The sequence below is a fragment of the Myotis myotis genome, unplaced genomic scaffold (assembly GCF_014108235.1).
Source record: "Myotis myotis isolate mMyoMyo1 unplaced genomic scaffold, mMyoMyo1.p scaffold_m19_p_6, whole genome shotgun sequence".
Lineage (NCBI taxonomy): Eukaryota > Metazoa > Chordata > Mammalia > Chiroptera > Vespertilionidae > Myotis > Myotis myotis.
This window is the reverse complement of record NW_023416368.1, coordinates 76,220,060-76,235,186: the sequence shown is the minus strand read 5'-3', so window position 1 is coordinate 76,235,186 and position 15,127 is coordinate 76,220,060. Positions and strand designations below refer to the sequence as shown.

At 36.1% G+C, this 15,127-nt stretch overlaps 1 protein-coding gene across 3 annotated transcripts in view; it reads left to right on the top strand.

Annotated features, from left to right (window-relative positions):
* The window catches only part of FZD3 (frizzled class receptor 3), a 104,112-nt gene that overhangs the window by 3,186 nt on the left and 85,799 nt on the right, over nt 1-15,127 (top strand). Inside the window, exons 2-3 of one of the 3 annotated variants that reach the window (XM_036314416.1) lie at nt 5,372-5,483; nt 6,149-6,677. In XM_036314416.1, coding sequence (XP_036170309.1) covers nt 6,489-6,677 — 189 coding nt within the window. In that variant the 5' untranslated portion in view covers nt 5,372-5,483; nt 6,149-6,488. Of the gene's footprint in view, nt 1-5,371; nt 5,484-6,148; nt 6,678-8,196; nt 8,470-15,127 lie in introns of those variants that run through there. The other 2 variants (XM_036314417.1, XM_036314418.1) reach the window with 2 other exon arrangements.

The window sequence follows — 15,127 nt, the reverse complement described above, 5'->3', positions numbered from 1 at the left end:
TTGTAATTTGTAAAATGGGCTGGATTTTAATTTTGAACCTAGATCTATTTGTGTCCCCCCCCCCCCCCCCCTTTAAAGCTCTATCACTCAGCATGTTGGAAGATTAGTCTATTTGTTTTATCAGTAGATGACACAATGGACATTAAAAATTAGATAAAGTGAGAAAGATCAGAAAAGAGATATCCTAAGATTAATAGGGATGTAAGCTCTATGAGTTAAATATGAAGTTATATAAACTTTTAGCAACAAGGAGGCAAATTTTGAGAATGAATTTATTTTTCAAAGAATAGGACCTGGAAAACAAAAGGCAAAAGACCACTTGGGTCACATGGGTTTTAGGAAAAGGACTGTAGCACTTAGAGCAGTGAGTATGCTCTAAGACAGGGGTGGGCAAACTTTTTGACTCGAGGGCCACAATGGGTTCTTAAACTGGACCGGAGGGCCAGAACAAAAGCATGGATGGAGTGTTTGTGTGAACTAATATAAATTCAAAGTAAACATCATTACATAAAAGGGTACGGTCTTTTTTTTTTTTCTTTTTTTTTTTTTCAGTTTTATTCTTTTCAAACAGGCAGGATCCAGCCAGTGGGCAGTAGTTTGCCCACGGCTACTCTAAGAGTATATTTTGTCTCTTTAACAAGACAATGTCCTTGAGAGAAGAAACTCAGAGGTAGTCATTGTTAATTCTTGCAATGCATTCTTAGAAAACTCCTCTGAAAGAAGACAAAGAATATTCCTCCTGTTTCTACTGTAGAGCCACTGTGTGTGAGGCAACCTTTTGATGGCCTTTCTGAATTGGAAATGCAAAATGTTGTCTACATTTAAGGGATGTCAAGAAAATTAAATCTAAACTGAGAATGATGAAAGGGATCACTTTCTGTACTGAGAGTGTAAATTGGAATCGAATTGCTGAACATAATCTTTTGTTTCAGGACCTTCTTGACAAGCCCTCAGGGCCCACTTTTGTCATTGTTTCTTCTGGGGATTCAGCCTGCTTTCCTCTTCACAGTTGCCACCTCGTGTTCTTTTGGTCCGCTTTGCAGCCAGCTTGGGAAGACAGCTTTCTAAGATTGTATCACCTTCCCCTTTATGGCTGTCCTTTAGGACAAATACTCAACTTATTTTAAGGGTTTTTACTTTTTATCATCGAAAGGAAACTAGTAATTGGGAATCTCAGATTCCCAGTGTTATACATTCATAAAAATTAAAATGTAGGTTTAAATGTATCTAGTTGGTTTTGTTTTCTGATGGAAAAATAATCAAGTAACTTAATCAGAAATGAGTTTTTTAAATATCTTGTATTGCTCTATGGAAAAGTGAATGTGCGTGTTTCCCATAGGTATGGCATGAATAAATTCTTGCCATATCACTCACTTTTTGCTGTTCTCTGGCCCCTGAAGCTGTTCACTCCAGTTATGTTAACCCAGCAGGTCCCTTTATTAAGCTGAAATTCTGCAGATTCCTTTCTTAGAAATATGTTTTTATTGATTTCAGAGAGAGGATGGGAGAGGGAGAGGGAAAGAGAGAGAAAATTCAATGATGAGAGAGAATCATAGTTTGGCTGCTTCATGCATGTCCCCCTATTGGGGGATTGAGCCCTCAACTTGGACATGTGCCTTGACTGGGAGCGAGCCATTACCTACTGGTTCATAGGTTGACGCTCAACCACTGAGTCACACCGCAAGGCCTGCAGATTCCTTTTAGTAAAAAATATCAAGAATGCCAAAACAACTGTTAACCTTTATTTAATGGGTTGCTGTATTTTGATAGTATCTCTTTGGGTCCAGAATCTTCTCTGTGACCTGCATGTATAGAACTTCAACTTAGGGCTTTTCTATGGATGACCCTACCTTTGGAAAAAATGACTTTTGCCACCCACACATGTATGTCATTCTACAGAAATTCAGATTTCTTAGACCTGTGGGGGCAATCCATGAATCTGCTACACATTAAAATTAGAGAATCTCTGACTTGGAGGGGCATGTAAATTTTTTAAAAACATGTTTATATTGATTTTTTTAGAGACAGAGAAAGGGAGAGAGATAGAGAGATAGAAATATTAATGAGAGAGGATCATCGATCAGCTGACTCCTACATACCCTTTACTGGAGATCGAGCCCACAACCCAGGCATGTGCCCTTACTGGGAATCAACTCTTGGTTCATGGGTTGACGCTCAACCACTGAGCAACATTGGCCAGGCAATTTTTAAATATTTTTACTATTATTTTTTTGTCTCACTGCATTCAACTTTTTATTTATTTTAATAATCATAAACTACGATCTTGTTATATTAAGACTAGAGGAGCAGTGCACGAAAATTTGTGCACTTGGGCAGGGAGGGGCGTCCCTCAGCTCGGCCTGCGCCCTCTCGCAGTCTGGGAGCCCTCGGGGGATGTCCGACTGTGGCTTAGGCCCTCTCCCTCTAGGGAGCGGGCCTAAGCCACAGTCGGACATCCTTAGGGCTGCTGTGGAGGCAGGATAGGCTCCCACCACCGCCACTGTGCACCAGCCTTAAGCTTGGCTTGTGGCTGAACAGTGCTCCCCCTATGGGAGCACACTGACCACCAGAGGGCAGCTCCGGCACCGCCTGTCACTGTCCCCTCCCTCTGCCCACTGGCACCTGCCTTGGCTGGCCTGGCACCGCCTGCTCGCCATCCCACACCCCCGTTGTTCCCCTGTTCGGGCGATTTGCATATTAGGCTTTTATTATATAAGATTATTTTCCTAGCCCACCCTAACATAATAGATTTTACAAAAGTTTTGATACGTGGTAATGTGGATGTTGTAGGATATAAAGAAAGCTTATAAGATGGTGGGAAGCTTTGCTGCCAAATGAGGCAAAAGGAATAATTAATAAGAAATCAGGTAAAATAGAGTAGGAAAAAGTGTTAAGGGAATGTTTCATCTAGTTTTAAAGATCCAATGAGGTATTGCCCAGTTTCTTCCTCAAGTTTTTTTTTAAGTACGTTTTTATTAATTTTTAGAGAGAGAGAGAAAAACATCAATCATCTGCCTCCTGCATGCCCCCTACTGGGGATCAAGCCTGTAACCCAGGCATGTGCCTTGACCGGGAATCAAGCCAGGGATCTCTTCGTTCATGGGTCCGATGCTCAACCATTAAGCCACACTAGCCAGGCTTTTCCTCAAGTTTTATATGGTAGTCTTTGAGCCATAAATTTGAAACCATCACTTCTTGAAAAAATAGATTTATCCAGTGAAATATTTGAAATTCAGATTATTATATGTATATTTAACATGGAGCAATGTTCCTTTTAAATTTTTTTTAGTTGCAAGCAGATGAACATGCTATATAAGCAACAAACTACAAAGACTGATCTTATATGGATGTTTTAATGCTGTAACCAAATAAAGCTTTCAGCAGTTATTTGACACATATTTAATGATATGCATAAGTATTACTGTGTTACATGGTCATTAAGATTAAATATAAATGGCTGTTTAATATCAGTTTCCTATAGCCAGACTTCACATTTCTGGGCCCAGCTTGAAGGAGGAAAAAAAATATGTCAGGCCAAGAGGCTTTTACAAAGATTTCTGATTTAGAGATTTTGATATAGAGAGATTAGGCGTTTGGGGCAGGGAGTGCTCATAACTTTGGTGCTACTAACTCTAAAGAGGCCACACACTTTCCCTTTTTCTTCCACTACTCATGATCTTATACTAGAGGGAGAAAGTGCAAAGATTCAGCCATTCCTTTACTTTTTCCAAATACAGGTAGTTTTTTCTGCCTAGTAACTAAAGGTTGGGATGCAGAGGAGCCAAGAACTGATAGTGCACAAAGGACAGTTTCGTGCCCTGCTTAAACCAAACCAGTTCTAGGTCTCAAGCTGTCATGAGCCCTAGTATTTAAGTTGTTTAATTAACTTTGGTCTCTGAGAATTTCTGAACCTGATCTTTTCATGTTTTCCCAAACTAGGCTTTCTATAACAAACACAGAAATGTCCCATGCATATGAAACAAAATGCAATGAAAGCAAATTTAAAATCGTCACTAAACCAAATGAAAGTATTATAACTTAGAATATGCTTTTTTCCTACCAAACCTGCCTTCCAATCCACCTACACCTTCTCCTCCCCAAATGAAATAAGTATTTTTGCCAATAAAAAAGTAGAGGCAAGTCAAAGATTCTAAAACTTAGTGAAAATTAACGGAATTATTCCTATTCCTGCTTTGACTTTCTAAGGATAATTTCTATTCTCTGCAGCTTGGCTATGTGATAAAAGATTTCGTGATCAAATATTTCTGCATCTGTGTGTGGCACTAAATTTTTGTGCTATCTGAAAAGATATGCAATGTTGGGAAAATTTCCTGATACTACTTTTAGAGCCTTCTATTTGCCAATTCAATATTGGTTGAAAAGGTAGCCTATACTGTAATTCAGTTAACTGCCACATGTCCAAAACGGAAACCATCCCCACACGCCACAATATTTTGAATTTAATTTAAAAAATCAATTTGCAATGAATATTATAAAAATAAATATATTATAATTTGGGTGTTCTTGAATATTTTCAGCTGAAAATTTTCACGAGAAATGATTTTAAAGTTGGTCAGGGCTGCCACTTAGGGAAAACATTTTTTTTATAGACGCGAGTGGAGTGTGGGGAAGGTCCACCTCTTGCATCTGTAGACGCTTATGGTGTACAATGGGTTAAAAAAAAAACTAATCTTTGATGCTTCTTTATCATTTATAGAATACTTTTACATACCTTATCTCTTTTTTAAAAAATCTTTATTGTTGAAAGTGTATCCTCCCCCCCCCCCCCCCCCCCCCCCCCCCGCATTGGCCTCTTCTAACCCTCCTCCCCTTGGCCTCCTCCCCACCACCCCCCCCCCCCCCAAGGCCGTCACCACCCTATTGTCTGTGTCCATGGGTTATCTATATAATCTTTATTAGAGAGGTGGTATTTTCAGGAAAAAAAATTCTGAGTTACAGAGAAGTTGTGCTATGTTTCCCATTCACACAACTACTAAGAAGCTTGAATCCATTATCTTTTCTTTTAGTCCTAACCCAAAGATTTTTTTTTATTGATTCTTAGGGAGGAAGGGAGAGAGAAACATCGATGTGAGAGAGAAACATAGATTGGTTGCCTCCCATACACACCCCGACTTGGAATTGAACCCGAAACCTAGGTATGTGAGAATCAAACCTGCAGCCTTTTGGTGTACAGGAGGATGCTTCTACTAACTGAGCCACCTGGCCAGGGCTGAATCCATATATTTTTGTTTTATTTATATTTCATCTCTTTGTTTTTTTTGTTTGTGTTTTTTTTTTTATTGTTGTTGTTAATCCTCACCCATTTTTCCATTGATATTTTTCCATTGATATTTTTCCATTGATCTTTCAGAGAGAGGGAAAGACAGAGACAAACGTCAATGTGAGAGAAACACATCGATTGGTTGGCTCCTACGCATACCCTGATCAAGGCCCGGGGCCAAGGAGGAGCCTGCAACCAAAAGGTACGTGCCTTTGATAAGAAATGGAACCCGGGATCCTTTGGTCCGCAGGCTGACAGTCTATCCACTGAGCCAAATCGGCTAGGACTATATTTCATCTCTTTGGATACCTTCTGCCAAATCAGTTAATGTAAAAATACACTATTAATGATTAAAACACATACAATAAATTTTAAATTCAGTAGCTCAGATTATAAGTATGACAGCTATTTAAATAAAATTTAGGACAATAGCATGAAATTTGTTCAAAATGAGTCAGTTACAGCTTGTGGTAAATGAAAATTGCTATCAATATAAACAAATTAGACCATATGTTATATAAACAATTAAAAGGGAAGAAATTTTACCTTTAAATACTTTTTTCCAATTACAGTTGACATTTAATATTTTATATTTTAAGTATTGTTTAAGGATTGTTTTAGTGTATAGCGTAAATGAAAAGGTAGAAAAACTATATCTTTATGAAATACCTATGTATTTTATCTATTAGGTTAGTATGATATCTCTCATCAAATGTTGCTTACTTCTTTTTCTGATAATTTATTGTTATAGTATAAAAAATACAACTGTTTCTGTATAGTGATTTTCAATCCTACGACATTAAGCTTATCAAAGGCTTTTAGAGGAAATGACTAATTTCTCCCATTAAAAAAAAAAATACTTTTCAGGTATTTCAGTCAAAGGAAGAAATAGCTCTTCTGAGATGGAATCTGTTGTTTGGGAATGTGGTTGATCAACTTGATATGTTGGCCAAATGTGCCCTATGTAATAAAATGAAAAGAAGAGACAAGATGACGTCATTTTCCTGTATTGTGAAACCAAAAACAAATGCCTTTTGTGAGATCAAGCTAACAAACCTCTGACAGTGCAAAGAGTATTTAACTGTTTGAAGAACTTGATAGTAAAATATAGAAGAGTACTTCTTCAAGCTGAGACCTGCAGGTGTACAGAGATCTAAAATACATATCATAGGCCTGATCGTCCAAATCTCATTCAGATCCAAGAAGGATGGCTATGAGTTGGATCGTCTTCTATCTTTGGCCCTTGACTATGTTTGTGGGGCATATAGGTGGGCACAGTTTGTTTTCTTGTGAACCTATTACCTTGAGGATGTGCCAAGATTTGCCTTACAATACTACCTTCATGCCTAATCTTCTGAATCATTATGACCAACAGACAGCAGCTTTAGCAATGGAGGTAAGACTTAATCTATTCTTTGACATATCTACCACTGAGCCAAACCGGCTAGGGCGACATATCTTAGAAAATGATTCTTATTTTGCCCTGTTAACTTATCTAATGAATGTGTCTGATAAACAAAAGGGAAAGAATATGTTATTTTAAACTACATCTTGTACATTAAAAAGTTCTAGATTTAGGTTCTTCAAACTCTAATATTTGAAGAATTGATTTTTGAGGAATGTTACTTATTTTTTAGACATACTTTATAAAGAAATTTGAAACACTGAAACATGGAAGATGATAGCCATTTAGGAGTTTAAAATTGCCCAAGTTATGATTATATTTTTTCTGTTGTTTGACTGATAATAAAACTTTAGATAAAGACAGAATATAATAATATCCATAATTCATTCACTAAGTATTGATGGTAATGTGATTTTGCAAAAAGAGTTCTTTTGTTCAGTCTTTAGGCTAGTGGTTTACAGTATTTCAATTTTTTTTAAATGCTTAAAATGATTTTTTGGCTTACCATGTTTACATCAGTTTTGTGTATTTTTTAATAACAATAACTCGGAAGCAACAAAAATTTTTTGCTACCTGAATTATCTGTTCTTGACCGCTCAAGATTTTATGAAAATTTACTCAAATTTTTCTAATGGTAATTTTTTAGGCACTTTTAATGATTTTACTTTATTAATTTATTTTAATATTTTTTAAATTGATTTCAGAGAGGAAGGGAGAGGGGGAGAGAGAGAGAGAGAAACATCAATGATGAGAGAAAATCATTGATTGGCTGTCTCCTGCAAGCCCCCTACTGGGGATTAAGCTCACAACCAGGGCATGTGCCCTTGACTGGAATCGAACTGGGACCCTTCAGTCCACAGGCTGACACTCTATCCACTGAGCCAAACCAGCTAAGGCTGATTTTAGGGTGACAGGCAACAAAGAAACTATGACAAATTAATGGATGTAATTAATAATAGGTTTAAATAAGCATGTGTTTCTATACTGGTTTTAGAGTTGTGGACAAGGATATGTTTACCAGATAAGAACAAGGAGGCAGTAAATGGTGGCAATAAGGAGCATATGTTTTGGATTTGGACAGACCTGGCTTTGAATTCTAGCTCTATCACTTTCTAGCTATATTACTTTGAGCAGGTTATGTGAACTTTTCCTATCATAGATTCTTTGCTTGTAAAATGGAGTTAATAATCATGCAAGCTTTTGTAAAGTACAAAATGAAACCACATGTACTATAAAGTAGTTGGCACATAGTAAGTACTCTAAAAGTGATAGCTTTTACCATTTACTCATTTCCTCATATTAATGTGGCTATATAATACATATAATTTACAAAGAATGTTTTCTTCTTTAGTCTTTAATCCATTGTTACAGTGCTGTCAGTAAATTGAAGCCTACATGTTTTGGAATTCTTCGTTTTATAATAAAATTCAAAGGTTCATTACTTCCAAATAGACTAACATGAATCTATCTAGGAAAATTTGTGGAAAGATCACTATTCATAGATTTTAAAATGTGGAGAGCATCTTATATATTCCAAATATATGAAGATGTTATAGAGGTTGAACAAAACATTTTCTGCTCTTCCTCTGATTACATAAGGTCTAACTAGTAGTAAAGAGAGATTTGATATTGATTGAGAGATTAGGATATATGAAAATGGACATTGGTTTTAATACAGTAATTTGTTTCCAGGCATGGTAATCACTGCTGTGCATTAAAGCCATCAGTTTTCTCACAAAAATAAGTTGAAGTAGAAGTACCCTTGTTTCTAGTATCATTACAGGTTAGTACAACTCCTTTGGAAAGCAAATAGAGTGGTAAGAAGCTGGTCATAAAGATTTTTGTACTGATTTGGGTTCACTTTTTGGCTGTACCATGTAACTTTAAGACTTTGGAGTTAAATCACTTACCATCCCTGAGTCTTGGTTTCTTCATTTGTGAAAAGACATTAATAATTAAAATATCTCGAAGGGCTGTTAGGCTTAAATGAAAGATTTATAAAGTAGATAGCATAATTCATGGCACACAATAGGTGATCCGGAAATGTTGATGTTATTCCAAATTCCATTTCTAAATAATCCTACAGAGAAAGTACTAGAAAGATGATGTATGTGTTCCAAGTGAACTTGTAGGCTCATGGAGCATTCATAATGATGGCATGTTAAGCTGTTTCTACCTTCTTCACAAATAAGGCCATGTGGTCTAGATATTTTATTGGCAATGAAGTTGCCTTGGTTTGAGTTTCACGTATTCTAGGGAAAGCACCAAAGTGGGTAATACTTTCTAAGAGAAGGCTGATTTGAAGTAATTAATATTGGAGATAGTTGCCTGTAGTATGGTTGTCATATCAGGACAGTGCTACTATACTCAAAGTCATCTGACGGTTTAAGAGGGTGAAGTTTCAGCAATAGTAAAAGGTACTCGGCAGTCAACACAACATACTTCCAGAAGGAAATAAGGATTCTTGGGTCCTTACAAGGCTGATGACACCCTTCATCCAGGAACTTTGGATATATGTCTGCCAGCTTTTACCAGGAGCAAGTAATGGGAGCAGGTAATCCCAGCACATTCTTGAGTGTTCACTGTGAGATTTGTATTCAAAGATGGATTCCTAGGTGTCGCATCTTTCAGCAGGCCCAGCCATCACACCTGCCTGGCTTATTTCTGTTCTGATGTTTGGTGAGTCAAAATAATTGCTTGCAATAGGATAGTAAATAACAGTGAGCTAGGGATACACAGATGAGAGCAAGTACAGGATATGGGTTATCTCGAACTTGATTATTTACAATCAACAAGTTGGATATACTTTCATAGTACATAGAGGATTTCAAGTCTATGCTTTCATTGAAATTGGGAAATGTTTAAATAATTGGATAATTATCACTTTATTAAGTTGGAAAAGAAGATCCTTTGCTGGTATGTTTATTTCTCTACCCTACTTTCCAAACCATGCACATGAGTACACAAACACACTAAATATTTACAACTTTTTAACGTGGTGTCTTTCTTTTTCCCTTGAGTATCAGTGGCTTTTGATAGAAAAGAGTTTCTCAAACCATTTTGAGCTGTCCAAATTGCTAAGTAAATTTTTGGAAGCTGTACAGCATGGATAACAAATTGTCAGTAACTATATATACCAACCCACACATTACCAGGTATTTGTGTATTTGTGACTTTAATGATAATAAAAGAGATCTGAGCAGCCTTTTCTCGATTTTGAATAATTAAATTGAATAGGAAGGTCACTGTTCAGTGGAAAAAGCACTAGAATGGGGTGAGAAGACTTGTTTTTTGCTACTAATTAGTTTTGTGACTTCTTTGTGTTGTTTTCCTCTTGGAAATGAAGTTATCCCTGTCCATTTGACAAGGTTATTGTTAAGACCAAATGATATAGTGATATATTCTGTATATTAAAGATCTTTAAAAAGTTAAAGTGCAGAGCATTATTCTTTGTTGCCTGTCACCCTAATTTCTTTGGGAGGTTGATTGCATGTCTGTTCTTTTTTTCTTATTTTGAAATTAAACCTCTGTAGGAAAATCAGAGGAAAAACTCCTGGGATGGTTTGTGTTTGCTTCCATTTCTTGTTTTCTTTTGTCATTCTCATTAAGATTTTCTATAGCATAGGAAGTTGACAGAAGTATAGATCTAGTGAGAACATAGAGCAAGGGTGGGCAACCTTTTTGTGAGTGTGTGCCAAAACCAGCAAAATCTCTGACTCAGAATTCTTCTGCATGCCAACCCTAATTTTTTGAGAACATGTTACTCCTACTTGATATCTCTTAAGGTGTACATATGTGAAGAACCTTGAAGAAATAATAAAATTCATTTGAGTGACAAAAACACAGTGTATGATGATAAAAAATACATTTATTTTTTAATGTATACATGTACACTATTAGTCTGACAGAAAACTTTATGACTCCGTTTGATATCATCAGTGGGACTTTTGCTGCTGCATCACTGATGACAGAGATTTTTACATCAGATTTATATTTTGTGACCTTCAGAGATATACACGAGCTACTACTTTCATCCGTCAGGCTGCTCCTATTACGAGACTTAACAAAATTCATCACTGAGAATAAAGATTCACAAGCGTATGTGGATGAAACCAAAACACTGGTCGGATCGAGGAAGGCAGGGAGAGTTAAGGCAGAGGCATAGAAATTGCTCTTCCCCTCTCTCGTCAATCCATGTCTATGGTCTTTAAGATAACTTGTTATGTAAAATTATTTATTTATCTAAGATACACCTACACTGAATTTATCTGAAAAGTAAAAAAGTCGATATTAAGAAAAAAATTGTAAATGGAAGATTATAAGAGACGGTTTCGCATGCCAGCAAAAGTTACTGGCGTGCCAGGGGTTGCCCACCCCTGACATAGAGCCTAAAAGCCTGCCTAAACATCCTTGGTATCCTTTATGGTTCAGTAAGAATAAAGCATGTTTGAACCAGTCTCCCAGTTATCCAAACTCAAATTTTAGCTTTATTTCCTATATTTTTTATTATGGAAAATTATATAGAAATATAGATAGAATAGTATAATGAATGCCATATACCCATCATCCAATTTTAAAAATTATTAACTTGTAGCTAGTCTTGTTTCATTCATGACCTCACACCCAACTGATTTACTTAGAAGAAAGTCACAAGCACCATAATTTCATCCATAAATATTCCATTTATATCTATAGTAATAATAGAGGAATATGCAAATTGTCCAGAATGCCGTCACAGTAATAGTAACTACCAGTAGGCTGCATGGGGCGACCAAAAGACTGAACAGTAGGCTGCGTGGGGCTATCAGGCCAGCAGGGGGGCAGTTGGGGGTGACCAGGCTGGCAGGGGGGGCAGTTAGGGGCAATCAGGCCAGCAGGCAGAGGCGGTTAGGGGTGATCAGGCTGGCGATGGCGGGAGGGGGGGCGAGCAGTTAGGGACGATCAGGCAGGCAGACAGGTGAGCAGTTAGGAGCCAGCAGTCCCAGATTGTGAGAGGGATATACGAATCCTGGTTTAGGCCCAATCCCGGGATCCCAGATTGGAGTGGGTGCAGGTTGGGCTAAGGGGACCCCCCTCCCCGTGCATGAATTTTGTGCACCAGGCCTCTAGTATATCTATAAAGTAAGGACTCTGAAAATATATCAACGCCATACCTTTATCACTTCCTCAGTATCATCAAATACCCAATTATGTTCAAATTACTCTGAGCACTTCACATATTTTTTATAGTTGACTTTTCAAATCAGGATTCATGCATTGCATTCAATTAATGTCTTTTAAAGTCTCTTTTAATTTATAATTTCTCCTTTCCTTTTCCCTTTCCCTTTTTTCTTATAATATGTTTGTCCTGTAGAGTTTTCCATAGTCTTTAGTTTACTGATTTCATCCCTGTGGTATTTACCATGTTCCTCTGTCTCCTTTTTTGACTTTTTTTTTTTTTTGGTGGAATGGTGGGGGAGAACATTTCATAGGCACATAATATCTAGTTGTCATTCTGTAATTTTAGATCAATTTCCTAGATCAATAATTTTATTAGGGGTTTGCAAAATGATGATATTCTATCATCTTCATTTCGCAGCTGGAATTCTTTATAAACAGAAACTTCCTATTACTACTAGATGTACAGTTTGTATGAGAAAGATAAGATAAATACCTGATTATACTCTTTTATTAGTTTTTAGGATAAGTTGATTCCCAAACAATCTCCAAAGGTGATTTTTTAAAAGCATCTTATGAACTCATGTATTTTTAACATATTTGGTATGTTTCAATCTGTTACAGTTATTATTCTTATTGGGGCTCAACCTATTCCATCTTTGGTAGTGGGAGCCGCTTTAAGGTAGCTCCTGAGTGTTTTTTACAGTACTCTAGTGGTTTCTAATAGCTTTCTTGCCATAATTCAAATTCATTTCATAAAATTCTGCCTCAAATCTTTGTTAATAAATAAATTTTAAGTAAATTTAATGACTTAGTTGGTTTTATTAAACAATTCATGAATAGGGCATCATCTTCTCTAACAAGCAGATAAGGTCGGCAGGGGGGTTAGTGAGAGGTTTTACAAGATGGAAGGCTTTTATAGTAAGGAGGGCAAAGCAAGGAAGTTATCAGCAAGGAAAAATGAAAGTAAATTGGAGGAAAGTAAGAGTTCATAGGTGATTATGGCTTCTCATTGGTTGAGTTTCAGTATTTTCATTGGATGGGCAAGAAGAAAACCTCCTGCTGGAATAGTAAAGTAGACGTACTTCCTGTGCAAGTACCCTTTTTCCGATTGGTTGGGATCTATAACTGAATTAATTGACTCTGTAATTGAGTCTTCCTGTTTGGACTAATTGGCAGCGATGAGTGATAATAGCTTGAGAGTTCCCTCTAACAGATCTTCCCAACCCCAATTTTAATTGAGGTTTCCTTTATTAATTTTCACACCATGAATCATCAGTTTATCTAGGGCAGCCGTGGGCAAACTACGGCCCGCAGGCCGGATCCGGCCCGTTTGAAATGAATAAAACTAAAAAAAAAAAAAAAAAAGACCGTACCCTTTTATGTAATGATGTTTACTTTGAATTTATATTAGTTCACACAAACACTCCATCCATGCTTTTGTTCCGGCCCTCCGGTCCAGTTTAAGAACCCATTGTGGCCCTTGAGTCAAAAAGTTTGCCCACCCCTGATAGGGAGTACTGATTCCTTTTAGTTGGAAATGATATTTAGAGACCACTATCTGGGTGCTAACCCTATTGAATACTAGATTAATCATTTTTAGGCCTTTTCATGGACAGAGCCAGGAAATAATTTTTTTAAGGAAGTACATCATAAGTTTGTGCAGATACTTTCAATTCAAATAACATTGCAGAGTTTTTATTTAAATTTAATTTTGTTTTTTATACTGAAGCGTTATTATAGACATACATTGTAATATTTCAGAATAATTTCATTATTATTACAGTATGATTACTAAAAGCAGTTTTAATATTTTTGTGTGCTTCTTTTTGCTTACGGATATCTTTCACCAAGGATATACAGTCAAATACTGTGTTTTAAAGTTACTTAAATACTTCTCTTTGTGGTTAAACTCAATACACAGATTAATGTTTCATTTGATTTTGAGGAACAACCTAGCAATTTTTTTGGTTTAAATTTATTTTATAATTATGTTTTAAAACTTTAGAGCAAAGTACATTCTGAGAAGTCTAGTCTCTGACCTTTTCATTTAAAAATGTTTATACTTCCTTTAAAAATGTAAATATAATATTTATTTAAAATGTTTTTATAATATTTATCTATATCTGTATATTCTTTCACCTTTCTTTGATATAATGTCATGCTGTTTGTTTTTACTAATTTACTTTTTCACTTAATATGTACTAAATATTCCTTAGTAGTATTTACAGATATTACTCAAAAATATTTTATAATTGTGGCAAAATTTACATGGCATTAAACTTACCATTTCAACCATTTTTAAATGTATAGTTCAGTGGCATGAAGTACATTCACCTGTTAATGTAATCATCACAAATAACCTTCTTCTATACTTTTTCATTTTCCAAAACTGAAACTCTGTACCCATTAAACAATAATCTTTCATTATTCTGTCCTCCAAGTCCCTGACAACCACCATTCTACTTTCTTTCTGAATTAGACTGCTGTAGGTACCTCATTTAAGTGGTATCATACAATATTTGTATTTTTGTGACTGGCTTTTTTCACTTAGTATATAATGTCTTCAAGGGTCATCCATGTAGCATGTGTCAGAATTTTCTTTTTAAGGCTGAATAATACTCCATTGTATGTATATACCACACATTTAGTTTATTCATTCATCTGTCAGACACTTGGGTTGCTTGTACCTTTTGGCTATTGTAAATAATGATGCCATGAACATGGTTGTACAAAGATCAGTTCCAATCTCTGCTTTCAATTTTTGGGGGGGAGGAGGCCACAATACTGTTTTCCATAGCAACTGCTCCATTTTTTTCTTTCTACAGCTGCTCCATTTTATATACCAGCAGTGCAAAGGGTTCCAATTTCTCCACATCCTCACCAACACTAGTTATGTATTTTTTTCCTGGATAATAGTTATCCTAATAGGTGTGAGGTTGTCTTCATTTTTTAAAATTCAGTTCTTACTGAAGGATTGTTTGCTGCTTTTTTGCTATTGAAAGCAGAGCCTGTCCTATTCATCTTTGTATACCCTGTACCTAACAGTACCTCACACATAGTAACTGCTAAATATATATTTTAATGAATTAATGAACTTTATAAACTGTGAATTTCGTAAGAGGTGGTAGTATTCATGGTTATGGTTATGATGCTATATCTAACCACTTAGTCTCCAGGAGTGGTAGATAGTAGTAGTATCCTTGGTTAGGATGGTAGTAATGGTAATTCTAACACGAAGGATATCATTTAGCATTTAACCTGTGAACATTAGTGTTTTACTT